The sequence below is a fragment of the Haemaphysalis longicornis genome, unplaced genomic scaffold (assembly GCF_048455015.1).
Source record: "Haemaphysalis longicornis isolate Haplotype H1 unplaced genomic scaffold, Haemaphysalis longicornis Haplotype H1 scaffold_12, whole genome shotgun sequence".
NCBI classification, from domain to species: domain Eukaryota; kingdom Metazoa; phylum Arthropoda; class Arachnida; order Ixodida; family Ixodidae; genus Haemaphysalis; species Haemaphysalis longicornis.
In genome coordinates this window covers 108,396,897-108,422,367 of record NW_027526225.1, presented here as the reverse complement: position 1 = coordinate 108,422,367, position 25,471 = coordinate 108,396,897, and the positions used below count along the sequence as shown (strand labels likewise).

General features: G+C 49.3%; 2 protein-coding genes across 3 annotated transcripts in view; one reads left to right on the top strand and one right to left on the bottom strand.

Moving 5' to 3' along the window:
• Positions 1-25,471, top strand: part of LOC144163209 (TBC1 domain family member 2B-like) — a 155,924-nt gene that overhangs the window by 74,005 nt on the left and 56,448 nt on the right. The gene's annotated exons all lie outside the window — the stretch shown is intronic.
• LOC144163210 (uncharacterized) overlaps positions 1-25,471 on the bottom strand; it is a 102,504-nt gene that overhangs the window by 27,592 nt on the left and 49,441 nt on the right. The window contains exon 2 of one of the 2 annotated variants that reach the window (XM_077694068.1): positions 4,613-4,738. In XM_077694068.1, coding sequence (XP_077550194.1) covers positions 4,613-4,738 — 126 coding nt within the window. The remainder of the gene's footprint in view (positions 1-4,612; positions 4,739-25,471) is intronic. The other variant, XM_077694069.1, reaches the window with a different exon arrangement.

The following is a 25,471-nucleotide window of genomic DNA, read 5'->3' as shown; positions in this document are numbered from 1 at the left end:
TCGAATTTGTCTCTCAGCGCCAGACGGAATAAAAATAAACTAAAAACGCTGCTCAAGGTTTAGAAACTAGAAAAAAAATGAGTTTAAAAACAAAGGATATATGAACATTAGAATTTACAGCAAAACTAAGGCTGACAAACGAATGAAAAAAAGTGTAGAAAAAGGGGGATGCGTTTATGCGTTTACTTTTCCGATAATATGCGAACTGAAACGCGAAACGTTTTTTTTTTTCTTTACTCCCTTTCCGCTTGCTTTTGCTATCTTGTATTCTTGCGTTACTGGAAGAGACAGCTGAGATTCCGATTATAAAGTCAGCGAGCTTGTAAGAAACGCGCGGGGATTTTGCGGTTTACTCTTTGGAAAATTCGACGAAATTTTTTTCGCCCTTCGCATTTCTTTTTGAACCTTCTAACGTTCGTCCCTTATGCTAAAGGGGTTGCGGAACGCAGTGAGGTTGTCGACATCACGGAAACGACGTATCTTCAGAAACACGCGGTGTTGTAAGAGATGACGACGAACTACTACAACAAGAAAAGCGCGCGATAAAACCTCTGTTGAGCGAACACGACCTGAGCGAGTGTGTAAATTACGCGAACTTATTCAACTGCCAAGCCCGAACACCAGGAAGTTTTTTTTTTTTTTTTTTCGAGAAATTTAACAGGGCACAAACGTCAATTAGTTCCCTTGGCGAAAATTGTCGCTCATATTCGTTTTTCTTTTCACTCGTATAGGTCGCTCTTTCAGTTTAACAAAAAAAAAAAAACACCTAATTCGCTCGTCTTTTCCCGACCAAGTAGCAAAGGCGGGTGGATAACAGCATTTCTTAGCCAAACACCGCAGTAAAATGACGCATGCGCAGTACGGCGCGCGCGCGCCAGTCGAAAAGCACAACAAAACTTCCTGTCGCACAACAGAAATTCCTGTTGTACAGAAGGAATTTCTTAGCCAAACACCGCAGTAAAATGGCGCATCGCAGTACGGCGCGCGCGCGCCCCAGTTGAAAAGCACAACAAAACTTTGTCTCATAACAGAAATTTCTGTAGTACAACAGGAATATCTGTCGCAGAACAGGGATCTCTGCTGTGACTACAGGATGGTCAGCTGTGCGGCAGGAATCTCTGTTGTGGAACTGCAGAACGTCTTTCGCACGACAGACATTTTTGTTGTAATGTCCCATTCCCTTAAAAGTCTAATCCTGTCGTATATACTGTTGTGTTTTTTGACTGAGTGTGATTGTTATTTCCTACCGCTATCTCGGAGGTGCATTTCAAAGTGCGTCGCGTTTGAAGTAATCTAGTGCAACAATATTACCGCATATCCTGCTTCGCTCTCTCCGTCGCTGAAGCGGTACGGGCACGGAAGATTCGCATTTGCCGCCATCAACTTCTGGAGCGATCTGCATTTGCTACGGCGGCAGTACATCGCGTTGTTTTTGCCTTAGCGATTTTTCTTTATTACAATTCATAAAGGTAATGCACATGCGACGTATCAGTGGTCCAAAGTGCACGTGGTGCATTATGTGAACCGCGGGTGTAGTAGATTGCCGTTGCCGTCTCCGCGATGGTTGTGGGATTGCCGGAAGACATTTTTTGACGCTCTTTTGCGTTTTGTGTTGTGTTTAAGTGTGGTTAGAGGGCAAGCTGTTTTGATTATGGCTCCAACTGTAATTCGCCGCGCGCACAAGAGGCAGACCAAACTGTGTTCTGCTAACCCGAAATTTCTTTTTTTACTTTACTTCATTTTGAACAGAGCTTTTTGTTTGGCGAGACCTTTAGACGCAACTTTTCTTTTTCAACTCAAGATTCCCCGACGTATGAATAGGGAGGCGTGATATGTGGCTGATATATGGTGCGCCGCGACGAACGATCATTTGGGACTCGGAGCGTAGCGTTGGCGCGTGCCCAAGTACCGTGCACGTCGAGAATTTGCATGAATTCGGAAGTGGGTACACTTTATGCCGCACAAACGACCTCTTGGCGCGCAGCATTGCGGGTCTGCGTATATACGAGCTTTGCTTTTCATGCTCGGGGATTCTGCGGTTTTTTGACATCGCGGCACGCTGCGCGTTGGTCGTATCCCTTTGCGACGCCTATTACGATGTAGCCGTCAAAAAATTTAAAACTGCCTGTGCATGTTCTTGATAACCAAAATTTCATTGAAAAACCACAAACTCGATGTCATAAGTAGTTAATAAATTAGGTCGTGTCGTAATCGTAAAGACGCCATCGTAAACGTGGCCACCGTTTCCTAACCATTGCTACAATAGAAAACGTATACACATCATTGTGATCTGTAGCTCTTTTATATTAAGGCAACAGCTTCAGTTTTGCTTTAATTTACGTTCTAACTAGATAGAAAACGTAAAACCAAGAATACCTACTTGGCGCGCCAAGCATTTGGCGCGTCAAGTCGGCGTTCTTGAACCTCTCAGTAGGTGTTTGGAACAATATTTGAACCGCTCAGCCAGCGCTCGCATTTCCCACTCTACGGCGGGAAATGCGAACGCTGGCTGAGCGGTTCAAGTGGGGATGACGATTGTAACTCACAAAAAGGCTCTTAGTTGCGTGTATACAATGGTACACGCCGTGTCGCAAAGGGGTATACAGGAGCGATAGATGCGGGTTTTCCACAGAAAGAGCTGCTGCTTCGGCATTATGCCGCGGAGTACGGCGTCGCTAGTTAAGACGAGCGCGTATTTCTGGTGAACGTCGAAGGAGTTCATGAATCTGTCTCCTCCCACCATCACGATGTGGTGTATTCTAAACCCTCGCTATATCAAAGTTCTGGGCACAGGAGACTGACTTCGTTATAAACGCTACTTCGTTAAAACCGGCGATTATTTGCTCTTCATGCCCGGCAGTGGGGACAGAAAAAGCCTTCGACTTAAGCGAGATTTCGAATAAAGCGATTTCGTGATCACGAGTTTTTAACTGTACACTATAGCACAGCACAGGGTGACGCGAATTCAACGTTAAGATTTGTTGTTTCTGTAAAGGCCGTTCGTTTCTTTAAGAAGGTGCCTGTCTTCCGGCCAATCGTTGGTACTCCAAGAAGCTTACTTGATATAGTAAAAACAGTGTTGCCTCGAGCAGCTATCACTGTGGCCAACCGTGGTGCGTTATTTACCGCGTTTGTTCCTTTTTTTGTTGTTTTTTTTTAAAGAGAAACCCGCACTGAACCGATTCATTCGATATTATTGAGCTTTGCCGATTCTTCCTTCCGCGAGGAGGCAGTTCAGTTTTCCCTTATGTTGTGTTTGCCAACGCCGCCGCCACATGTTGTATATTATATTTGAGGGCACGTGCGAATTCTCCCTTTTTTTCATTTATGCCCAGCCTGGACGATACGTATACAATGCAGTGAGTCGAAATTTTGTTCTGGAATCGCAGAACGACTCAGAAAACCAGTGGACTCGAATTCTGATGTTATCGACCGGGAGCGTTCCCGTGCTTGGAAATCCGTGAAATCCGATAATATTGTAATAGCACTCAATACGGTCAATAGTACTACGCCTGTGTTCGCCAGATATCGACCCCAACGTCGCGTCGGTTTTCTATTCCGCGTGTCACGTAAGCTCAGGTGTCCAGGCGCTTTGGGCGCCGAAGTAGAGGTCTAAAGGCATTTCTGGCGTACCTGCTCCTCTCTCTCCTTACCTCTTTGCCCAACCACGTTCATCATCATCACCACCCTCATCGCCATCATCATAAGCCTGTCTACGCCCACTGCAGGGCAGAGGCCTCTCCCATAGATCTCTAATTATCCCGGTCCTGTGCTTACTGCGACCAATTTATCCCCGCAAACTTCTTAATCTCATCTGCCCACCTAACTTTATGCCGCACCCTGCCACACTTGCCTTCTCTAGGGATCCACTCAGTTACCCTTAATGGGTTATCTTGCCTTCGCAGTCATGTTATGCTATGCCAAAACATATTAATTAAAAGAGTCACATTTCGGTGATATCTCATCAGACGTGATTCGCCAAGCTTGAAACAATTGTAAAAACTCCCGAGGCCGAATTGGTAGATAGTGGGTAGTCATTCTTTCCAGGTGCTGATCTCCGCACGTAACGTCTACGTATGGTTGCCTTGGAGGCCTTGCGGACTAGGGCAGCTTATTAACGGCATTTTATCAACGCGGAAAAGGTGGGCTTGTTGATTCTCGGTGACTAGAATGCTCAAAACCAGTGGGAAAAGACGCTGCGCGCCGAAAGAGAATGCTTCGGAAAGAACGCCTAGCTTCCGCCTCTACGTTACGGAGAGCCGCGCGTTCTTTTGGCGAGTTTTCCCAAACGATGAAACTTCGCCGCGCGAACATATTCCACGCGAACTGCGCGTTGACCGGGTGTTTCATCAACGCAGTCTGCTGCCGACAGCCGTCTCTGCGCTACTGCCGGGGCCGCCTCGACATGGCCGCGTGACACGCTTTGCCGCCACGGGTTGTCGTACACTTCATTGCCAAGCGCCGCGCTTAGATCTGCCATTCGCAATAAGAGGACGTCAGCTGAGCCAAGGTATTTCCAGCCAATCGTACGTCGCAGATAAGTGGGGTCGTGGGCGGGGGGGTTGGGAAGGCCGCTACTGCAATACAAGCGAGTGTAGAGACATATTCGTACACTCACGTGCTTCTCGTGGTGGTGGTAGCGCTCCTTGCTGTGCTTGTTCGACTTGTGCAGCTTGCGCCAGGTCTCGCTCCCCTCCTCGTGTTCGCTGTGCGCCGCCTTCTTGTCGGAACGGTGCTTCTGCACGCAAGGGAGAGATGGCGCCACTGGTCAGCACGCGGCATCGGCACTACGCTCTCAAACAAACAAACAAACGAACGAACAAACAAACACGATTTAAAAAAGGAAAATAAGAGTCGCTGAACAGTGCAAGTGAATTTGATGTTGCTTTTTGCGAAAGTTGCACCAGTGCTAACGGGATCTCTGACGTCAGTGCCAGTACGCCGTATGCAGTTAACTTTATTGCCGTATGAGAACGCATAATTTTATTTCACCGGCTTTCTCATAAAAAATTGAAAAGAGTTGGTACAAAACCAACTGGAGGTAAATTGAAACTGAATGCTTAAATATGCGAAGGCCCGCCAGCGGTGGGGCGAGAGAAGGGGGTTTCAAGACCGTTGAAGTTACAGAAAGCCGTGAAGTGACTGCGGTGACTTAATTACGCAGCCTTTGGCTCCACAAAAAGCACGATATCCTTGCGAACATGTAAACTATCTGTCTTTCGGTTGCCTACACCTTCGATAGCAAGGGCGAGACAGACGTTATGCATAGCGGTAATTTCAAATGGTCCTGGAATCGCCGACGGTCGTGCGTGGAGGAAGAAAACTTCATGAGGTCGTGGAACCACCTACTGCTGCCAGCAGCGTTGTGGTTCCTTAAATGCAAGTCTCTCTCGGTTAAGAGGTGGTCGAGGTCAAAATGGTCGTTCGATCTAAGAACGCAGAATGTACGGACGAGAGATCTATGTGACGACTACCGGGCACGTTCCTCCATATGCGGCAAGCTTGAATCGGATCTTGTGAATGCGCCTTTCTCGCAAATCCGCGGCCTATATTCGGATATGACAGGTCAGCTAGTCTATAAGTTACAAGCAAGGGTAAAGGAGGCGCATTGCTTCCGCGTTTAAACTGCAAATACAATACGGACGGGCTTAAGAGCAGTCAAGCCGATCACTTTGCAGTTTGCGGCGTTATCTCGCGAGAGCAGTCCTGTTTTCCGAGCGTGTTTACAAAACAGACGAATTCATCCGCGCGTTCAAAATTTTGGCGCGATTTTTTTTTTCTTTTGGGTTTGCGACCTTTTGAAATGACCGGGGAGCTCGCTCCACAAAATTCGAGGGATATGCGACTCTCTCGGTCGCGAGCAGCTTATTGAATGAATGAAATAACGAGTTAGAGTCAGTGATTGTGTTTAAAAAGAAAGGACAGTAGCGTCCTTTAATTATTTTTATTTATTTCTCTGTCTCAGTCGCACGAAACTGCCGCGGTGAGACCGGGTACTATTTGCGCGCGCGAACATAATGCCGGGAAAAAAAGCGCGCGAATAGCAACGACGACCCCGGACAAAAAAAAAAAAAAGCGCGCGGTTTTGCCGGGGCATTTTCCTGACGTCGCGCTTACAATGGCGCGCTTTTTTTATCTAAGCCTTGCTTTTCTCAGCTGCCGCGCAGATTATACACTACGAAGGCGAATTCCACGAGGAAAAACAACGAGCAATCCATGCGCGCAGACAACGAGCGTGGTTTGATACGCCTTTACGGCCAGACGTTGAATGGGCTCGTAATAGCGGGCAGAAAAAGGGTGGCGTGAAGGCAAGAACGAGCATGTACTCAACAGTGTTTACCGTGAAGAAAAATTAACAAGGAAAGGAACCGTGGGGGAATGCGTTTTTGTCAGTCCGCGGAAAACGGCTGGGAACAAAGTAATGTCTTTACATCGCCTCGGGGTTCAGTCTGTCGGGGTATAGAAGGGGGAAAAATCCCTTCAAGGACATTCAGTCCTTTCGGAATTGAAACTGCGCGGGCGCACGAAGGCATGCCTATGGTTGCCCCTCGGTTTAATGTGCGCGTTTGGGAAGGCTCTTGGAGTACGCAGCGACTCTATAGCTCTCAGTCGCAGCAGAGCCGTTGCGCCGTAATTCGTATCCTTAACTGCGTAATAGACTCTGAAAGCGAAAGTGGCGTTAATGAAAAAGGGGGAAAAAGTGTCCGAAATTAATCTGGTCTTTGAAGTAAAAAAGAAATGACATCACGTTCTCGATGTTCTCAAAGCGAAATCCATTATGGGGCCACTTTGGAGTGTGTGCTCGATGAAGTGGAATGGTTCGCTCCAAATAGGCTTAGGATCAGTAGGGAATAGTACATGTCCCTCTCGTCGTTAACGGCTTAATGAAGGAAGGGGTCAGCCCTAGAGGAGATGCTCGACCTGTTATTGTGCTGGCGAAGCCGTTGCTTCGTTATTTCCTCACAGATACGAGAATATCGTTGAAATCAAAAGCTATATTTGACAAGGGTCGCATTCAAGGCGCGTTAGGAATTTATTGAGTACGATTTCGCATTAAGAATAAACATACACTGACATGAGAAATGACTGACAGGGTGTCTGTCTCATGTCCGTGTCCTTTTATTTTTTTTCACGCAGTCGTATTCAAAATAATAGTGTTGGACGGAAGTCGGTCTGGCGGCGAACACATGTGGCAATCGTTAAAAGGCTGACACCCAACACGAAAGTTTATAAAATAAACGAAGTTGTTCAGGCTCCAGTACGGTATAGCCCCGTTCTTCACAAGTCTTGTTCGATCCCATGCAGCTTTCACTCTCAAAATTCTGACCGCCCAGAAACATGCAGGAAAGTGATAAGTCGCATAGAGCAAAAAGTTGACTCGGATATGAACAGTGTCTTTTAAAAACAGTTTGCAGTACTCTGAATAGTTTTCGTGAAATTCGTTGTCAAAAGTTACTGCCCATACATTTCAGCGGGATAGTTTCTACGATTCTGGAGCCTGGTACAGCAAGTTGCTAGACTTTGAAACCGCTCACAAAGCAAGCTTTCGCCCCCAATACTAGCCGTGCGAAAATACTTCCCACTACCCCGAACAACTGCAGAGTAATCACTTCTAAAATAACTGCGATGAGCCCTTCGCTGCACCCGAGAACAAAGTTGCACGCCAGCGTCGAAGCGATCGCCCTGGAGAAAAAAAAATCACGCATCTCCACGACGTGAATCATGACGAGTGGGCGAAGCACTGAGGATCGTTCTTACCGTAAATCACCCGTGGGATTGCCCACTCGCTCGTGTAAAGGAGTGACAACGCGTGTGTACAGCATCATCTTCATCATCATCATCACCAGCCTATCAACGCCCACTGCAGGGCAAAGGTCTCTCCCATTAATCTCCAATTACTCCGGTCCTGCGCTAACTGCGACCAATTTATCCCCGCAAACTTCTTGATCTCATCTGCCCATCTAACTTTCTGCCGCGCTTGCCTTCTCTAGGGATCCACTCTGTTACCCGTAATGACCAAGTGTACAGTATATACAATTCCAAACCAATCCAATCCAATCCAATCAAATCAAATCAAATCCAATCCAATCCAGTGCTCTTCGCACATGCGCAACACTGTGTACACGCACGCCAAGCCCCGGACAAAGCGAGGTCCTAAGGTGCTGCGCCCATAAAATATGCAGGCAGTGTATGGCTGCCCCATCACCTGAGCTAGCGTGATTGAATACACCACCGCGTCCCGAACCAAGGAAGGTCAAAAGGTGCTTACATTGCCAGTGGCGAGAAGGAACAATAATAATTACAACACGGGAGACGCGGAAGCGCCGCATCTCCGAAGAAAGCTATCGCGGCAAAGCCCTGTTTTCGGTTTCACTCAAGCATGATGCGCCGACGCGGTTCAGCGAAGGGGTCAAACAAAGAGAGCGTCGGCTGCCGGGGCTCGTCGCTTCCCTAATTCGATTAGCGGGTGTAGGCTGCAGCGAGGCAGCGGCAGGTATTCGCGAAGCGAGCGAAGAGGTGTCGGCCGCGCAGGCGTCGGTGGGCGCTACTGTGTGCTTAACGTTCTTCCGAGGCGCGAGAGCGCGTAGTACGCGGGTTAACAGCCGAGCCGGGACGAGGCCGGGTTCGGACTGTTGCCGCAACTGTCGTAATAACTTTAAAGATGGACGTCATTTCACGTCTCAGATCACGATACGGCTTTTGCGTCGGTAGTCTGAACATAGCCTAACACTTTGCTCACAAAAATTGTGCACGTGCCCGATGTTTTCCTTTTTTTAAGCAGGCAAAAGGGGAACGGGGGAAGGGGGGGGGGGGGGGCACAACGGTTTGCCTTCTCCGCATACGAACTACAAGAGACGGTTGTAAGCGTATGTATGTAAATAATCATCATAATCATCATCAGCCTATTTACATTCACTGTTGGATGAAGGCCTCTGCCATCGACTTTCAACCGCTCTTATCCTGCTCTGAACGAATGCACCCCCGCACGCACGCACGCACGCACACCTTATAATGCACACACTCTCAAAGACGGCAATTCGAGATACCTCTTCTTTGGAATGCAGAGTTGAAAAAGAAGGGAAAAAAAAGCTGAAAGACGAAGCTGGGCATTCATTTACATGGCAATAACGTTTCTCGCACACCATGACAAGCATACAGGTGTAAAATCGAGATGCACGGCCCCTAACGTTTACAGCGCAAAGACCAACTGGCCAATTTTAGGCGGTTGCGGAGACCCCACGCATATCTGCAACCGGCTACCAGTCGAGATATTATTGGTCCGCGAGGAGCCATCGCGCGATTGGCTGCAGTTGTATTGCAAATGTTGGCTTAGGAGGAACAAGGGAGCCGGCCTTTCACATATATATGCACGGCCACTTTCATTTCCACTGTTGGCGTGCCGTCTGCTTCCTATACTTTCGTTGCGAGCGTCCGAGTAATCCCCCCAACGCCGCGCTCTCTCTGTTTATTTGGACAAGCGGGAAAGGCGGCGCGCAGTTATTACGGACGGCAATCTTTTACTTTGGCGCCTAAGAGAAAACACACACACGCACAGCCTGCGGGCCGCACTTTGCTGCTGCGCTAGCGAGGGTGTATTGCGCGCGCACAACCGCCTTTGCGGCGACGAGTCAACAGGCAATTGCTTTTCCCGCAAAGAGAATGCCTAGGGATACGAGTCCGGGAGCCCGTGCAATGCGCCCGAATGCCTCGAGTGCTAGTCCCGCGCGCTTTCCCTGTGTCAACAGGCGCGGACCGCCGGGGTCTAAATTACCTCACCGCCCAATATCCCGAGAGCTGAATGGGGCGGCGATGCGCTCTGAGCTGCGCTACACTGTTGCGCTCTACGCGCTACCGTTTCGTATTGAAATTACTGGTCAGTACTAGGTCATTTTTTTCTTTAAAGGAAGCCTCAAAAGCCCAGCTGGGCAAAAGAATAATAGAATGGCTGACGATTACCATACCTCCTAATGCGAAATTTGTGCGCAGAACGAACTGCAGTAGTCTATCGGGAAGTTATAGCGTGATCAGCGGACGCACAGCGGCGCGCGCTACTCTGCCGTTGTCTTGCAGCGCTTAGCCGCCGCCGAGCATGTTGTTGTAAGTCGTGTTTGAACCTCCCGCGCAAATGTCACGTGGTTCGAGTAAGTCACGAAACGACGACAATGACGAAGGACCGATGTGCGTGCTTTTAACACGGAAGTGTTTTATTTCCGGATACACGAAGATTTTGCTGACGTCATATCCGTCACGGAAGTGACGCCTGTACAACGAAGCAAGCGGCCTGTAAAGGGTGCACCCCTGCACTCAAGGTCTTCTTGCGGGGAAGCAACCTTTAGTACTAAGTTATACTTAAAGAGTTTCGTTTTTGGGTCTTATAATTTAACACGAAAGTGTTTTATGCCGCGATACCCCAAGATTTCACTGACGTTATATCCGTCACGGAAATGACGCCAGGACACCTTTGCCGAAGCGACCCGTCAGCAGGACGTCGCTCGCCAAGCACACCCACGAGACAGCCGCCGACCCGCAAATCATGCTCAGTTGCAGGTTTCGCTGCACATTTCACTTTCGTGTTTGGCCGATTCCTGACAGAGGAATCAACCAGTTTCTGTGAACTTGAAAGAACAAGACGCTTGTTTTCATGGATACCTGGTTTCGCGTCTCCTTTCTCGGGCGGCACGAGACTCCCGATGCGCGGTTTTAACGCACGCGTCTCGCGCCGCCTCGGTCTACCGCCCTCCCCCTCGCACTTTCGCCACACTTTCCTTCTCGTTTTTCCTTCATCTTCGGGGTAGCCTTCGTTCGCTCGGTTACGAGGCCGGCGACGCCGTCAAACCACAGTAGCGAACGCTTGAGTAAAAAACGCATTTGAGCTCTTATGGGAAACGAACCCGGGTCCCCAGAGCAGGGTCCGAGTGCGTTCCCACACGAGCACGCTGCCGTGGCAGGACAGGAGTTGGCCTAGCGCGTGGGGCGATGACGTCACGTCGCGTGACGCGTGAACATGATGGCACGGGAGCGGAACAGGTGCAGTTTAGCAGCGGATAACTCTGCAGATTCCGAGGGAGCCGTAAATATGCGTGTCGAACTGATTCCCGACAAAAGACGAAAACACGAAAGCGAAGAAATAGACGCAATCACGATATAGGTGTGGAGAACTGTTTGTTGAGTACTGCGAGGGGAATCTGTATTGGGTTCGTTTTCAAAGCGCGCAAATAAATGCCTCCGTTGATTTTTCTTTTTTTGCGCTCGAAGCCGTAATACGCGGACTGACGCACATCTGACAGCTTATACTGCGCGCATTCTGTAAACGCACCCGGAATGAGTAGCGGTTGTGTGTTTGTTAGTAACTAAATTTTAAGAACAAGTGCAATTTTTCCTCTTTCTTTCGCGACGTGTTAGTGAAGTAGCTAGGACTAAAATTTTTGTGATAATTTATACGATACACAAATAAATTTGCTCTTTCATTCGTCCCCAGCACCCCCTCTTCCAAATAAAAAATTCACGTATCTCCACGAAGTGAATCATGACGAGTCGGCGAAGCGCTGGGGATCGTTCTTACCGTAAATTACCCGTGGCATTGCCCACTCGCGCATGTAAATGAGTGACAACGCGTGTGTACAGTACATACAATTCCAATCCAATCCATTTCGTACAATCCAATTTAATCCAATCCAATGCTCCTCGCCTCATGCGCAACACTGCGTACACGGACGCCAAGGGACAAGCCACGGACAAAGCGAGGTCCTAAGGTTCTTCGCACCTAAAAGAAGCCCTACTTCCGGAACCCGCAGGGCTGCATGGAAGAGTTTTCATAACGTCGGTGGCCTTCATCGTTAAGACGAAATGGAAACAAATTACGGACCGAAAACCATTAGCACCGACACGATTAGAATGACGTTCGTAGCCAACCAAGCGAAGTACCTCCAAATCACCGCTACGTTGGGGCATCGTGCCCTAGATTGGATGAAACTTTCACCGTCACACCTTCATCTCGAGTTTTCCCACCAACACAACGGGGACAGCCGTCACATTCACTTTCTTTTTCGCGTACGAAGACTTCAGCGACGAGAAATGCCATAAGTCACGAAGGAGCGAAGGCCTCACTCGAGATAATGGATGTGGACATGAACAAAAAAGGATCGACAAAGTTCCAAACGCGAAATTGCGCGCGTATGCGCGCCAGCGCTGTCCTCTGGAGTCTTCGACCTTCTTGATGTCCTGGTCCGGCCAGCGGATAGCGTTAAAACCCAGTCAGCCGGACGACAGGAGTAAACAGACAAACCTAGACAAGAACCGACAGACAAGGCACAACAGAAGACACAGCACACAAGAACCGACAAACGCACACGTACCGACACGAACGCACGGGACTTCGTTCTGTTTTCTCAGCGGGAAACGCCCCACTCCAGGAGCGCACACACTCGCTGGCATTCTGACACGCGCATTCGTCGCAATCGAACGCCGGTACAGAACAGACAATAACAAAAACAACCCCGGCCCCTTTGATCAGATTTGTTTTGAGAGCGTATTCGCTGGGGGAAATGTTCCCGCTGGACACAAGGTGACAGCGGGCGAGTGTGTGCCTGTACGCCCTTTGATCTGTGTGGAACAGCGCCGCGCTGTCGTTCAGGTTAACCTGGATATACGCCAGAGCACGGCGCACCAATCTTGCGTGTGCGTGCTCTCTCGGAAACATCATCTCCGTGATGCTGTTGGAATAAGCTTCGGCGCCGCGTTCATTTCGCGACGCTCGTGAACAGCGGGACGCTATATTATATATATATCTTACCGTTCGGCGCGTTTTGGGATGGCGTGGACAGACGTGTTGTTCCTGGATGCAATTGTACTTATTGGATGCTCTATCCAGCTGTTGTCGCGAGATTTGATGACGGTAGCGACATATCAGCGATGTTGTCAAGCCTTCGATTTCGGTGTTTAATGCGGGCTTGTTGCTACATACTAATATATCTTGATGGTACATACTGAGTCTGCGTTCACGCCGACAGTGCAAGAATCGCAGTTAGTGGAAGTCAGCTGCAACGGATTCACGTAATGGCTACTCGTAATTCCCAAGAAATTTAGCGATCTCGCTGTCTGTAGGTGCTCGCGGTGAATCGACAAAGGTACGTCATTACTGACAGGTAACTGTGAAAGACATGCGCCGCTCGCTTTTAAAAGTCCGTTGGAGGAGGTTGTACCCGTTAACCGTTGTCTATTCCCAGGAAGACGCATTCGAAGCGCGTATAAAACGGGACAATTTGCAGTAAGCCCGACGTTATAACGAAATCGCGTTATCCGAAATTTCGCTTAATTCGAAGTGGTTTATAATCCCCCCTGCAGTGCACAGGGAGTAAGTAAATCGTACCCGCTTTTAACGAAATGTCGCTTATAACGAAACCAGTTTTCTTTACTTCATTACAGCGTGAGTTTGCTGTATTCGCGAAATTCTGCCGCTCTAGCAGGTAGCCGGATTGGCTGGGAGTTGGCGCGCTTCGTGCGAGCACTTGTTCGTAGTGAACGACACTGTCGGTGATGTCATTAAAAGCGCAATAAACGCATCAGCTTAAAGCAGCCTTTTTAACTTTTAACTTGACCAGAGTTAATCCCCACACTACCCGCGATGTACAGCAAGCGGATTTTGTGAACGAAACAGCGGAAGCTTTATCCGCTATGTTCCCCCCCCCCTCCCCCTTTTCGTTTTCTTTTCGCAAAGCAAATGCAGCGCTAGATGATTATAAAACTTATAAAACTTTGTCTTTAACATGTTTAATTTTCCCCCCCCTCAGCGTCCGTGGGGAACGAGCGAAATTCCGGCTTCGGCGAGTTCATCGCACAGCCGTTAATATTTTCGAAGTTTGGAACTGCTCCCTATTTGCTAACCTATGCCCCGACAGTCGGGAGCTCCATTCGAGGCTGCACTGTATACGTGCGGCTCAACCGACGAAACATAGTGTATATAAAGAATACAAATAACGCCTGGCATCTCGACAGCTGGCACCTAAATGTGAACCTGCCTACGCTGCGGTGGCAGCGAAGGCGCCGTATTGAGTCAGCGTGCGCGGGCTTCATTTTGCAAGGCACGCGGCATCCGTCCCGTCGTTTAGAAGCCACAGGATGGAAACTCCCCACTACTAAAACATTGCAGCATTGCAGCACCGCAAGGAGACTTCTCATCCCCGCCCAAGAGGGACGCCGCCGCCACCGGCGTGTTGTAAGCTGCACATGCAAACGTGAACGCCGGATAATGGTGCACAGCCGTCGGAAACGACACGAGCTGGATACATCGCGTACCCTTTCGAAACGCCGGCGCAGAAGGACCGTGTGTTTGGAAGGCTCACTTTTTTTTAGTGAGCCTGCAAGGAGTGGCAAGGAAAAAAAAAGAAAACGGTTTCCGAATTGTACAGTTTGTCATACGCGAGCCCGCGTACTCACGTTCTGTGGAGATGTATGTCACTTTTCCAGGCAGGAAGCGGAAAGCGAAATAAAGTGAAAGAGGCGGTGTGCTAGGCAGCGCGAAGGGGCACTACCATCTGATCGGTTGTATCCGGTGTTTCATCGAAAACTGAAGATGCGGAGGATGATGATGGTGACGATGATATAGGAGCAGTGATGAGGTGTAGTAGATTTAGTGGTGATATAGTGATGATAAGGAGGGGATGGTGATGATGGAAGAGTGGTCATTGGGATGAGGAGGAGCATTAGAAGTAGTGGTGGTGGCGGTGACTAATCGTGATGATCATGATGGCGATGGTTAATCATGGTGATCAATCATCGCCACCGCTACCGCTATTCCTACTTCTCCACCATTACCACCGTCCACCTGCTTATCATCACTACTATCTCTAATTCTACAACTCCCCAATCACCACTCCTCTATCGTCATCATCTCACCATCAGAAAAAATGATTACCATTATAATGATGATGATGCGGAGGTGGGAGAGGAGGAAGAGAAAAAGGTTTATTGAGCAGACCCAACAGGACACGCCTTTAGGGTTCTTTGCGATCCAAAGCCAATCCGTTCGTGCAAACACGGGTGAAATGGCGCCCCAGCCTCGCTCCCAAAGTCCTCATAAGGAGGCGATTTGACCGCAGCGGCTTCACGTGAAGGAGCAATTCAAAACGTGCAGCACATCACATTATACTGGCGGCGAAACACCGCCCAGACGCGAAGGCCTGCTGTCTTCTCGTTTCGCTCCTGTAATCTTTGTCGCGCCATTGGCTGATATAACCTTACGTAACTTCTTCACTTTCACGCTGAGAGACTCGCGGCCTATTCTGTCGCACATTCAGCGCTCACAACATAGCCCCTGAGCATCGTCGTCCAAGAGGCGTCTCCAGGGAACTGCCCCGTATTACGTCGCTACGCGTCTTCTGTAATTCCGCGTCGAGAGAGAAAATGTGGCTCGTTAGTGGGCGCAGCTCACACACGCGCGCTCACAACGCCGGTTGCTCGATTAACCGAAGAATAAGCGCGCCGGCGCGGTAAGATAGGAACAAGCTTGCCCACTCCACGGATGGACAGACAAACCCATTGTGTGGGCTACTTGCCGGCACGCAGAGTCGCTCGCGCGGTGGGAAGATGAGCCGCCTTTATAGCGCGCTGCCGGTGCAGCACGGAAGCTGTGCGGGAAAGCGAAACCGACAGGCAGGACGCTTCGCTAAGCGGCCCGGCCCATTATCGTTACACGGCACGCATGCGACGCGTGCGCCGCCACACGCAATAATCGCGCGAAAAGGAGAGAGCACAAAGATGAACCCTGCGGCATGCATTCCCGCAAACGGGGAAGCATAAAAGGACGCGAGAGGAACGGAAAGGCGGTGGAAGGGAAAAGATGAAGTTGCGGCCAGATTATCCCACTTCTTCCTTGCTTATGTCCCGTTCTTCCCAACACGTTTTTCCCTCTCCCGTATTTCGGTTAACGGACTGCTCGTACAGCGTGAAGGCGGCGCGAAGATAAAGCTCGGGTCAAAAGAAAAAAAAAAAGGGGAGCGCCTAGGGAAAGGAGACGAAAAAGGAAAGAGAAGAGGAAACGAGTCCCGCGAAACGTGTCCTAGTAAGCATGCGAGGAGTCAGCTCTATGGGTGCTGGCCCCCCACGGCCGTCGTCGTCGTCATAGTGCAGCCGAGGCAACCACCTCACGGCGCCCGGACCGCGGCTAAGACCCCGCGGGACCTTAATGAGTGCCCGCGACCGAGGAGAGGCCTCGCAAGAAGGAAGCGGGCGCCCGGAATGTGCGCGGGACTCTCGGGACAATCGGGGAACGCGGGCGGGAGGTCGAAAAAGGGCGAGCTTGGGAATAGGAAATTGGAGCCGGGAAGGAGAGGAGGGAACAGGCGTCCCTTTTTTCCCCGCTCATAAAGCTGTAACCGGAGGCGAGAGCAAGGAACACGGACTGAGGATCTCCGTTGAAAAGACACTCGCTTCTTTAGAAAAAGCCAGACCAGGAAGCGTCGTAGTCGGGACTCGAAGAGGGGAGAGGAGGTAATGAGCTTTTCTGCGGACAAAGTGGAAAAGGCTCGGAGGGGACTCTACGATTCTGTACGATGGAAGAAAAGAACGTACGTAAAATTGTAAAAGAAAAACAAAACAAAGAAAGTATCAGGTTGGAAGGAGGGAGCGAGAGCCTTTTTAGTGGAATACGGGATTGGCAGAGACTGGATTGTGGAGGTCCCGTGGCGCTTGTATCGAGCGCTGGAGCGTAAAGACAATACGCGGACGGCAAAACTTTAAGCCCCCGACGTTGCCGAACGAGCTTGAGGGGGAAACTCCCGAAACAGGATATTGGAAAGCAGTCCGTGCGACAGAGCCCCGGAGCTTAACAGCCGCAGGTCGTCTGCTCAGGGGCCCGAGCTTAGCTGCTAGGCGCCGCTAAGGGTGCTTACGGGCGCCGAGAATGAGATCCGAGAAATTGGCAGTTGTTTGTGCCCTCTACCGACTCTCGGAAACTGGTAAGACTCTACGAACATTCGCTGCGCAGTGTGCGTGGGAGCCACGGCTAGGTACAGACCGGAATTTACGTATCACAAAACTACCGTAACAAACATGAGCCTTCTTGGCACCAAGAGAGACGCGACGCGGTGCAAGGCCGTCCCATACCGGAAGAGCTGCGGTTAACGTTAGGTTTGAGGGTGCCGAGGCACCCGAAATCTAATTGGAAGGCGTGGGTTCGGTCCCCACCCCGGACGCGTGTATTTCTTCACTTTCTTTCCTAGATACATTTAAAATGTGAACTTACTAATCATACCAAAAAATGCCACTATTCCCATAAGCCTCCCTTGGCGTTGTAGACTGCCGGCCTTCCTTTCTGTATTTCCTCAACGAGCGCACCCCCCCCCCCCTTCCCCGCACACACACGCACACATCGAATCAGAAGGGGATATGAGGGGCTCGATACTAAAATGAGGGTTAAGGGTAGGCAGTCAGGAAAGCCAAGGAAAGCAAAGGGGAGAGTGTGGTAGGCCATTTTATTATCCTTGAAACGGATACAGATTTTTGAAAGAAAGTGGAGAAAAACAAGCCCGCCGGGTGTGCAGTGCATGTTTTTCTCTACTTTATTTCTGTCTTCAAACATCTGTATCTGTTTCAAGGATAATAAAATGACCCGCCACACTCTTCCCTTTGCTTTCCTTGGCTTTCTTGACTGCCTACCCTTAGTTCTATATATATATATATATATATATATATATATATATATATATATATATATATATATATATATATATATATATATATATATCCTACCTGGCGGGCATTTTTCCTCCACGTTGTTTCTTTCTAAATTCTTTATCTGTTTCTATGACCTACTATATCCTCCCCTTTGCTTTCCGAGGTTTTCTTGGCTGCGAACCCTTATTTCTGTATTATTTTCAACGAGCCCCTCATTTCCTATTCTGATTCGCTATATATATACGTATACATTTCGTAGCTGGCTGGCTGGTTGGCTGGCTGTACGAATTCTACAGTTCTTAAGTTAGTGTGTCCCGGCAGGAGAGACGACTGGGACAGAATTGAGCGTGTATCACTTCGATTCGGCTTGGCTCGTCTCGGCCTGGCTTGACCCTCGCTAACGCAAACTCGTTGGCATGCCGCCCCAAACGGCTCCGCACCGTTTCCTCTTCCGCCTTCTCCGGGGCGTGGTTCAGTTGAACGGGGACAGTAGGGAACCGAAACGCTCGCTCGCTGTACGATAGCGGGAAAACAGGGGGAAAAGTTAGGGCGCGGGGGGGTGGACGACGTCTGTGGAGCATGGGCGCACGGACCAAGGCCGACCATTAAGGTTGCTATGGCGACGAATCTCGCGGATGAAAGAGGTCGCGGACGGCCGACAAGAAGGGAACCAATGTTACGAAAGGCCCAAGGAAAAGGATTGACGGGAGAAGCGGCGATAAACGCGGGGAGGAAGAAAAAACGAGGAGCAGGAGCGGAAACTGAAAAAAGGCAGCGAAAGGGCGCGCGGAAAATGACACGTGGGATGAAGAAAGGAACAAGACGTGGAAGGAGGAGCAAAAGGGAATCCGTTCTAGACTTTGATCGATTTGCGATCCCCAAACGACGAGCGTTTGGGGAAAGCTGGCTGGGATAGGGGCTTGGCTTGGATTGGCGTGGGCTGCTCGTGTGCGCTGGTGCCCCTCCACCTCTGTTACTGACGTGAGGACAGCTATAGTCGTACAACGTTCGCCCTCGTGCGCGCGTGCCTACTTCGTGTATACGCGCGATGCCAGGTGGCGTCGAGCGCGTGCATCCCGAAATATACCCTTTTCTCCTTTTTTATCCCCTCAGTCAACGCCACCTATGTGTAAAGCCTGTTCGCTTTTCCCCTCGACGTTGCTTGTCTAGATACTTGATTGGTCGGTCAAATCTGCTAGCAGGAACGTCCTGGGGATATCGTCAGCTTCAAAGGGGCCTGGAAATCCCGTCGCAAGTGGTGACGCGGCGGGCACGCTTGCGATGGAGGTGATGGAGTTTTCGTGGGCGAGAGAAACGTAGACAGGAATTGACCGAGGAATTTACTTTTCGAATTCGCCGCCAATGAAACTAGGTAAGAAGCAAAATGCAACGGAACAGTGTTATCGCGTGCCTGATCGAATTGAAGTCGCTTCGGGGAGGCAGGCGTCAAGTGTATTGAAATAGCGGCGCCGAAGTCGAGAAAACGGGAAAAATAAAAGGGAATAGGGACACGCGTCAGCAAGGGGAAATATCGGTCCCTGCGGGGCGCCATAACCTGGTGAAGACGAGAAACTCGGTTATGAGCACGGAAGCAGCGTTTGCGAGGGAAGATGCCGGCTTTCAAGGGTGTGTGCTCACAACTTCCGCGAAAAGACGCTCGTTCTCGGTGTTGGCAGCACGCCGCGGCATTCTCGACTTGATCATCGTGTAGCACACAGTCCTGCGGCGTACACTCTACCCAGAATTTATTTTTAGATGCCAAACTGCGAACGCCGTATTTCGATTTATTGCGTGCGTTCCTGTTGGCAGAAATTTGCGCTGTCGATCTGTGGACACGGAGTGGCAGAATAGTAAACGAGAAAGAGCGCGAGTGGAGAGCGATGACGTCACGCGGAGCTGCCAGCGGTGGCGCTGCCTTCTAGCTACGGTGGGCCGGTTTTTCAGGCAGCGGTACGGCTCTGACGGTCATAGAGTTTCTTGCAACATACACTAGAGAAGAATGTGGCGCTAGCATCCATGCGGCTGACATTAAGGCCGTCTGTGTCGTTATGGGCCTCCAGTATACCACACGCTAGCCTTAATTTCGTCATTGGCTTGGACTGAAAAAAATTTAGTGGCTGTAAATATACAGTACTCCCTCGTTATAACGAAGTCAGCGGGACGGAGAAAAATTTCGTTATAAGCGGTATTTTGATATAAGCGACCACTCTAGAAAAGCTAAAGCAGTTTACCTTTAATGCGCCGCAACTGCGAGGAATCAAAATACATTGTGTTCACTGAAGCAAAGCAGAAACGGAAGACGCATCTGCTGCGACGAGCAAATCATGCAGTGCCGCTCCGTGCTGGCGATAACTATAACTTTCGCACTGCTTCCAGACGCAAAGGAAATAGTGAAAGCGTTTATCGGCACTGCTGCGGTCTCTCTTTACGGATGTACCAATGAATTTTCCATTTTTTTTTGTCCTATCGTACGCAAATTCTTATTCGAACGAAGGTTTAGTGATAAGGTTTGACGCCCATACGCGTCCGCAGGCTCATTGTGAAGCCAGCCGTGGTGGACGGCGTCAGAATTTGATTACGTGGAAGTGCTACCTGCGTACTAAACGTTGTTTATTCAGCCATGTTTGTTTAGTCCGCGTTAAAGCTGTCGCGTGGCTTAGTGGTAGAGCTGGGTCACAGCGTCGGGTCAACCAAGCTTGTTGTCCTTTTCATAAGCCCATATTGGAAGTGTAACCTACCGTGCTCGGTATCGTCGGCTTCTGGCCGCTTAGGCATACTGGCAATTATCTCACAAACAGCGCGTACTCGCAGTACACACGGAATAGGTAGCGCTTAACTCGGCCGTTCATCATACACGGAACGAGGCGCATAACCTATTCTCCTATTGATCGAACGCCTAACTGAACGCGCGGGGTGGCGGTCAGCGCCGTAATAGCCTTAGCGTAGCAAGATTTATCGGCCTCCATACCATCCTGACGCTTCGTGGAAGCTAGTTGATCCCAGTAAAGGTTCCCCCCTCCCTCTTTTGATTCTCCCTCCGAGCCGTGAACCACTCGCGCTAATTAACAGGCCGTCCGGTCGCGTTTGGATAATCCGACCCGGCACCGAACGTCGTTCCACTCGCCTTCTATGTATACGCTTTGCAGCGCCCTATACGCAACCCCCACCCCCGAAGGGTCAATCGCCGGAGAATCGCGCGGGCGATTTGCTAGGCGCTTTCATTAATACCGAGCCTCATAACTGCCCCGGCTTAATGGCGTTCACCGGCAACGCGTGCAACGCTTGTGCGCAGTCGTCGTAAACGCCCGCCAGCCTCGCTATCCATCACGCTCGTGCGTGCACACATAAAGGGACAGACGCACGCGCGTCACTCTGCATAATGCAAACAAACAGGTCGACAGGCGCGGCATGGCCTGGAAGGCCGCGCATCACAGAGCCGTATATATGCAACATTCAGTATTAACTAAGAGCGCGCGTGCTCGTCTTTCTGCCGTGGGCGTGGTGCGGCGAGGACACACCACCTAGGTAAGACAACCACCGCGCAGATTCATCCTCTCGCGGCAGGTTTAAATTTCTTCTGTTTTTGTCACTTATTGGTGCTGAATGACGTCAAAAAAGTTAAACTAAAAAGATGACGACCTGTTGTGAAAGGTTGGAGCTTGGGAGCGATTTCCGAGGCCTCTCGTTTACCTCGGCAGGTGTTTAGAGATGCGGCGGGGACGTATATGCGCGGAGCGAGACTATTTCGCGAGGGAAACACGCCAACCGCACCGTCGAGTCGCGCTGCATATTGCAAACGACGCGGGAATTGGGTGGAGAAACGAGCTGGCGCGCGAGTAAACGAAACGCCACTCCCGCAGTAACGTTGTATTCGTCGCAGCGTTGTTGTTTGTGCATACGGCCGGCCCGAAAGACGCGACGGACGTCGTATGCTCGACTGTCGGCAAATCAGAACGACGCCACTCGGCGTGCAGTTCTCCTTTCTCGAGTTTTCGTTACGTTTGCGCAACTCCATTTCGATTACACTGAGAAGGCAGATTGCATCCCCTTAGGCAAACAAAACAGAACAGCGTTTCGACGAACCTGTATAATGATAAGCGGTTACAATGTGGTCTGAATATGCAGAAATAATTGGAACGCGATTTTTTTTTTCTTGAATGTGAACGTCTTCAACAGAACTGTCTGGTTGGGTTAAACTTGAAGGAGCCAAGGAGGCTCCGAAACATTGGGACCGCTTTCAATAAACGCCCTTGGTTGGTGTAGTTGCCTCTTCCCCAATTTTTTTTGTTTTGTTTTTTCGCATGGACCAGCGTTGACAATGTGGCACGTATGCGCTTGGTGTAGTTATGCTTTATCTGGATGTAGTATCAAAGAACTATGCGAACAGTCTCACTGTAGAGTGCCTGCAGGTGTGCCTAGTTTCAACGATTCATACCCCCCCCCCCTCCCCGCCCCCCAGTTCCTTTCTGCACCCACGCCTTTTCGGTGGTTGGTGGATACCATTCAAACAGAAGTTTAATACGGCAGCGTCAAAATTTGATGATGATGATGATGATTGAAATTGTTTGCTGAGATATGACTGAAATAAGGTCAGTGCATACGAAGGCTACGTTACTGCGGTGTAGATCGCACAGTTTAAAGAGCCAGCGTATTTTTAGACCTCCATAACTTCTTCGCCCAAGTAGCAGCCATTTTACCAGTTGGGCCGGGTTAGCGGCACTTACAATTTGCGCAGTCTTCGGAGTGATCTCACTGCGCATGCTCACGTGTCCTTTATAAAGTAGCAGTTATTTGGTCCCCGGACACGTCCGAGCTCGAGTTGTGGCCCTGTCGAGACGGCGAAACTGGCTGCTCGTGGACGCACTCCGGTTTTGTAAGACAGCGCCCGGCTTCCAGGCGACTTCGACCTTATATGTTACTACGAATGGAGCCTTTCGCGCCATTACCAGAGCCTGCCGGCGCCCCGAAAATTTATTGTTAGGAGCCGTACCCGATTGGGTCCATCGTTAGTGTCCATTGTAGTAGCGGCGGACTGACGCGTTAGCGGCGAACGTGACGTCATAACCCGCGGGCCGCTGTAATCAGGGTCCCGAAGTTCAGACACAGTGCTTGTTTCCGTCAGGCAGCGGCAGTAGACAAGTAGAGCACGCACTACGACGACTTATTCTACGAAACCACTCTCCGAACATGTAGTACCTATCGATATAAGTTTAAAAGGTTTAATTTTAGAGAATAGCCTATTTTGCGGTCCGAGCTTCAAGTGGACATTCTAAGGACATTTCGTGGACAGCCTGCGGACATTCTGCCGGCTCTCGACGTGTTCAACATAACAGAACTCTACCAAAGCAGCTACCTGTTCAAAGGGGCCACTAAAAAGGCAGACAACGTTGCCACAGATAGCTATGCAGGAATAACAAATGTGTCGAATTTAGCGCAAACTGCGCTGGATTAAGCTAGCTAATTAGGAAAAGGCGGTAATAATGCGGCGAATCCCCTCGACGCCTTTCCCCTGCTCTGATTGACGTCACCTGATCGACGTGTATGGATTTCGGGCTCACGGTTAAAAACGAACGCGGAATTATTATTTTTATTATTTGCTACTTGCCTTCCATCGCACCCGATTTATTGTGCCGTGAGGAGCCACAGTGATGTGTCTGGTACTTTCCATCTTCTGTTGCTGTAATTTCATAAATCAGTTCCTGTATTTTGTTTCATACATTCATGTTTAATTGAAGCTTTGTGTTTTCGCCTATATCTGCGAATATGTTTTCTTGCTTCACCCAACTGCTGTGACCATTGTTCCACATACTTTTGCCATTGATCCACCATTAGAGTTTCTTAATCGTCTAATTGTGTTTGGAATACCTTTTTATTATCCTTAGGGTTTTACTGCTCTTTTTTTTTTCTTCGCTCGTTCTTCTTGTTGACTGTTTATATTGTGAGTTTCTGCTGTATATTAGTGCCGCATTTTGTCTTCCTCAGTGCGCCAGAACCAAGGCCTCGGCTGTTCCTGGGCACTCTAATAAACATTGATTGATTGATTGATTGATTGATTGATTGATTGATTGATTGATTGGTTGATTGATTGATTGATTGATTGATTGATTGATTATTATTATTATTACTGGAGCAGTGGGGTTAAGTTAGTCCAAACTTGTCGAATTCTGGCCAGATATAATCGTGAGCGTTGAGGTTCATGGCTTGAAGCACGCACGGAACATATAAGGCTAGGCAACAACGATTTAGGTTTAAACCGATAAAAACCGATAAAGGTCTGCTAAATTTTTTTGCCGAATACGATTTTAGTCGAAAAAAGTCAGTTCAACCTCCAGGTGGAAAAGGAAGGTAGGGAGGGGACGGCACGTCCGCGCTGTGCAGTACAAAATGTCCACTTAAGTTGTGCTTACTGATTTATAACACACGTACAGGTGCCGTCATTACTAATTGGAACGAGGATTCGTGAATATCGCAAAATATTTGTATTACTGGCTTTCATGACAGCCATTACCGATTTACAGGAAGCATTTCCTATTAGGGAGGAGTTCTTTAAACGCACACCAATGCAGCCAGGCAGTTTGAGGAAGAAATCCCTGTAAATTTACGAGACCGTGTTCGAGTTACTTTTGACGGCACCTGTACATAGAAGTTATTGTACATAAGAGTTGGAGTTACTGTACGTAAGAGTTACGACCATGTAACTGTAGCGTATGTGTGCGTCATATATAATCAGAATAAGTAACCTTGTCTGACGGCTGTTCGTTTTTTTATGTTTGACATTTTACGTCACCTTACAGCAGTGCAAAACCAAAAATGCATTTTCGCTGGAAACAAAAAAAAAACGATAGAAGCATAATTAGGTGTTATGTAAACTCACCTACAAAAGACAAAAATACGCGCTAAAAATAAAAACAGAGAACGCACGCCGGATTAAAGGTATACAAACCTAAAACGCGCTTCATCAGATTTAGCAGGTAAATTGTGATAGACTCATTCCTGCGTCCTGCCTGACTCATACACGCAAAGAACGCCAACAAATGACTCCGTTAACGGGGAATTAAGGAGAAAGTGAGCCGTCCTTAATAATCGCGTCTCTCAATTTCACAACAACGATCCAACGAGGCGAGCTATGCGGAGAACTGCACGGCCCTTCTTTCAGAGAAGACCGTGTGGGTTTAACTTGACATCAGTGTGCCGTTTTTTGTTTGCTTCGCCGTTAAGGTTGCCGCCTGGGATTAGGCATACACAAACAATGCCGCCGCCGGCACTGTTCCCTAATGGGATTTCTACCTACGAACGTAATCCACAAAAAAGAACATAATTGCACTCACCTGCTGTGCTCAAAACATAACACGCTTTTATAAGTACAAATCTCCGCGTCCTTTTTCTTGGGAGAAAAGTGAACGAAATAAACGAGCCCAGTTAACATCCTTCCCAGCCTCTGCATCTTAAAAAAAAAAAAAAGCAATAGTCTGAAAAAAAAAATGAATTTCACACAGCCTAACTTAAAGCCTTCCCCCCAAGACGGCAATCTCATTTTCGGGCTGATGCTTTTCCGCCGTCGCCCGCTCCGCCGCTCGTGCCGTCGTCTGCGCGCATTTTTACGCAGACGATCCTCGAAGCGCCAGAGCCGCCATTTTTTTTTTAAGCCCTTCTCGGCCCTCTGGCGTAAACAGGCTGGTTGCTGCGCGCGCGCGTTGATCAATTTATAAAGCGCCCGCCTAATCTTCGCGAGCTTTTCCCCGCTACAGTGCCTGAATTTTCAGCGCTATTATATAGGTCCCCGTGTTTACCGGAGTCA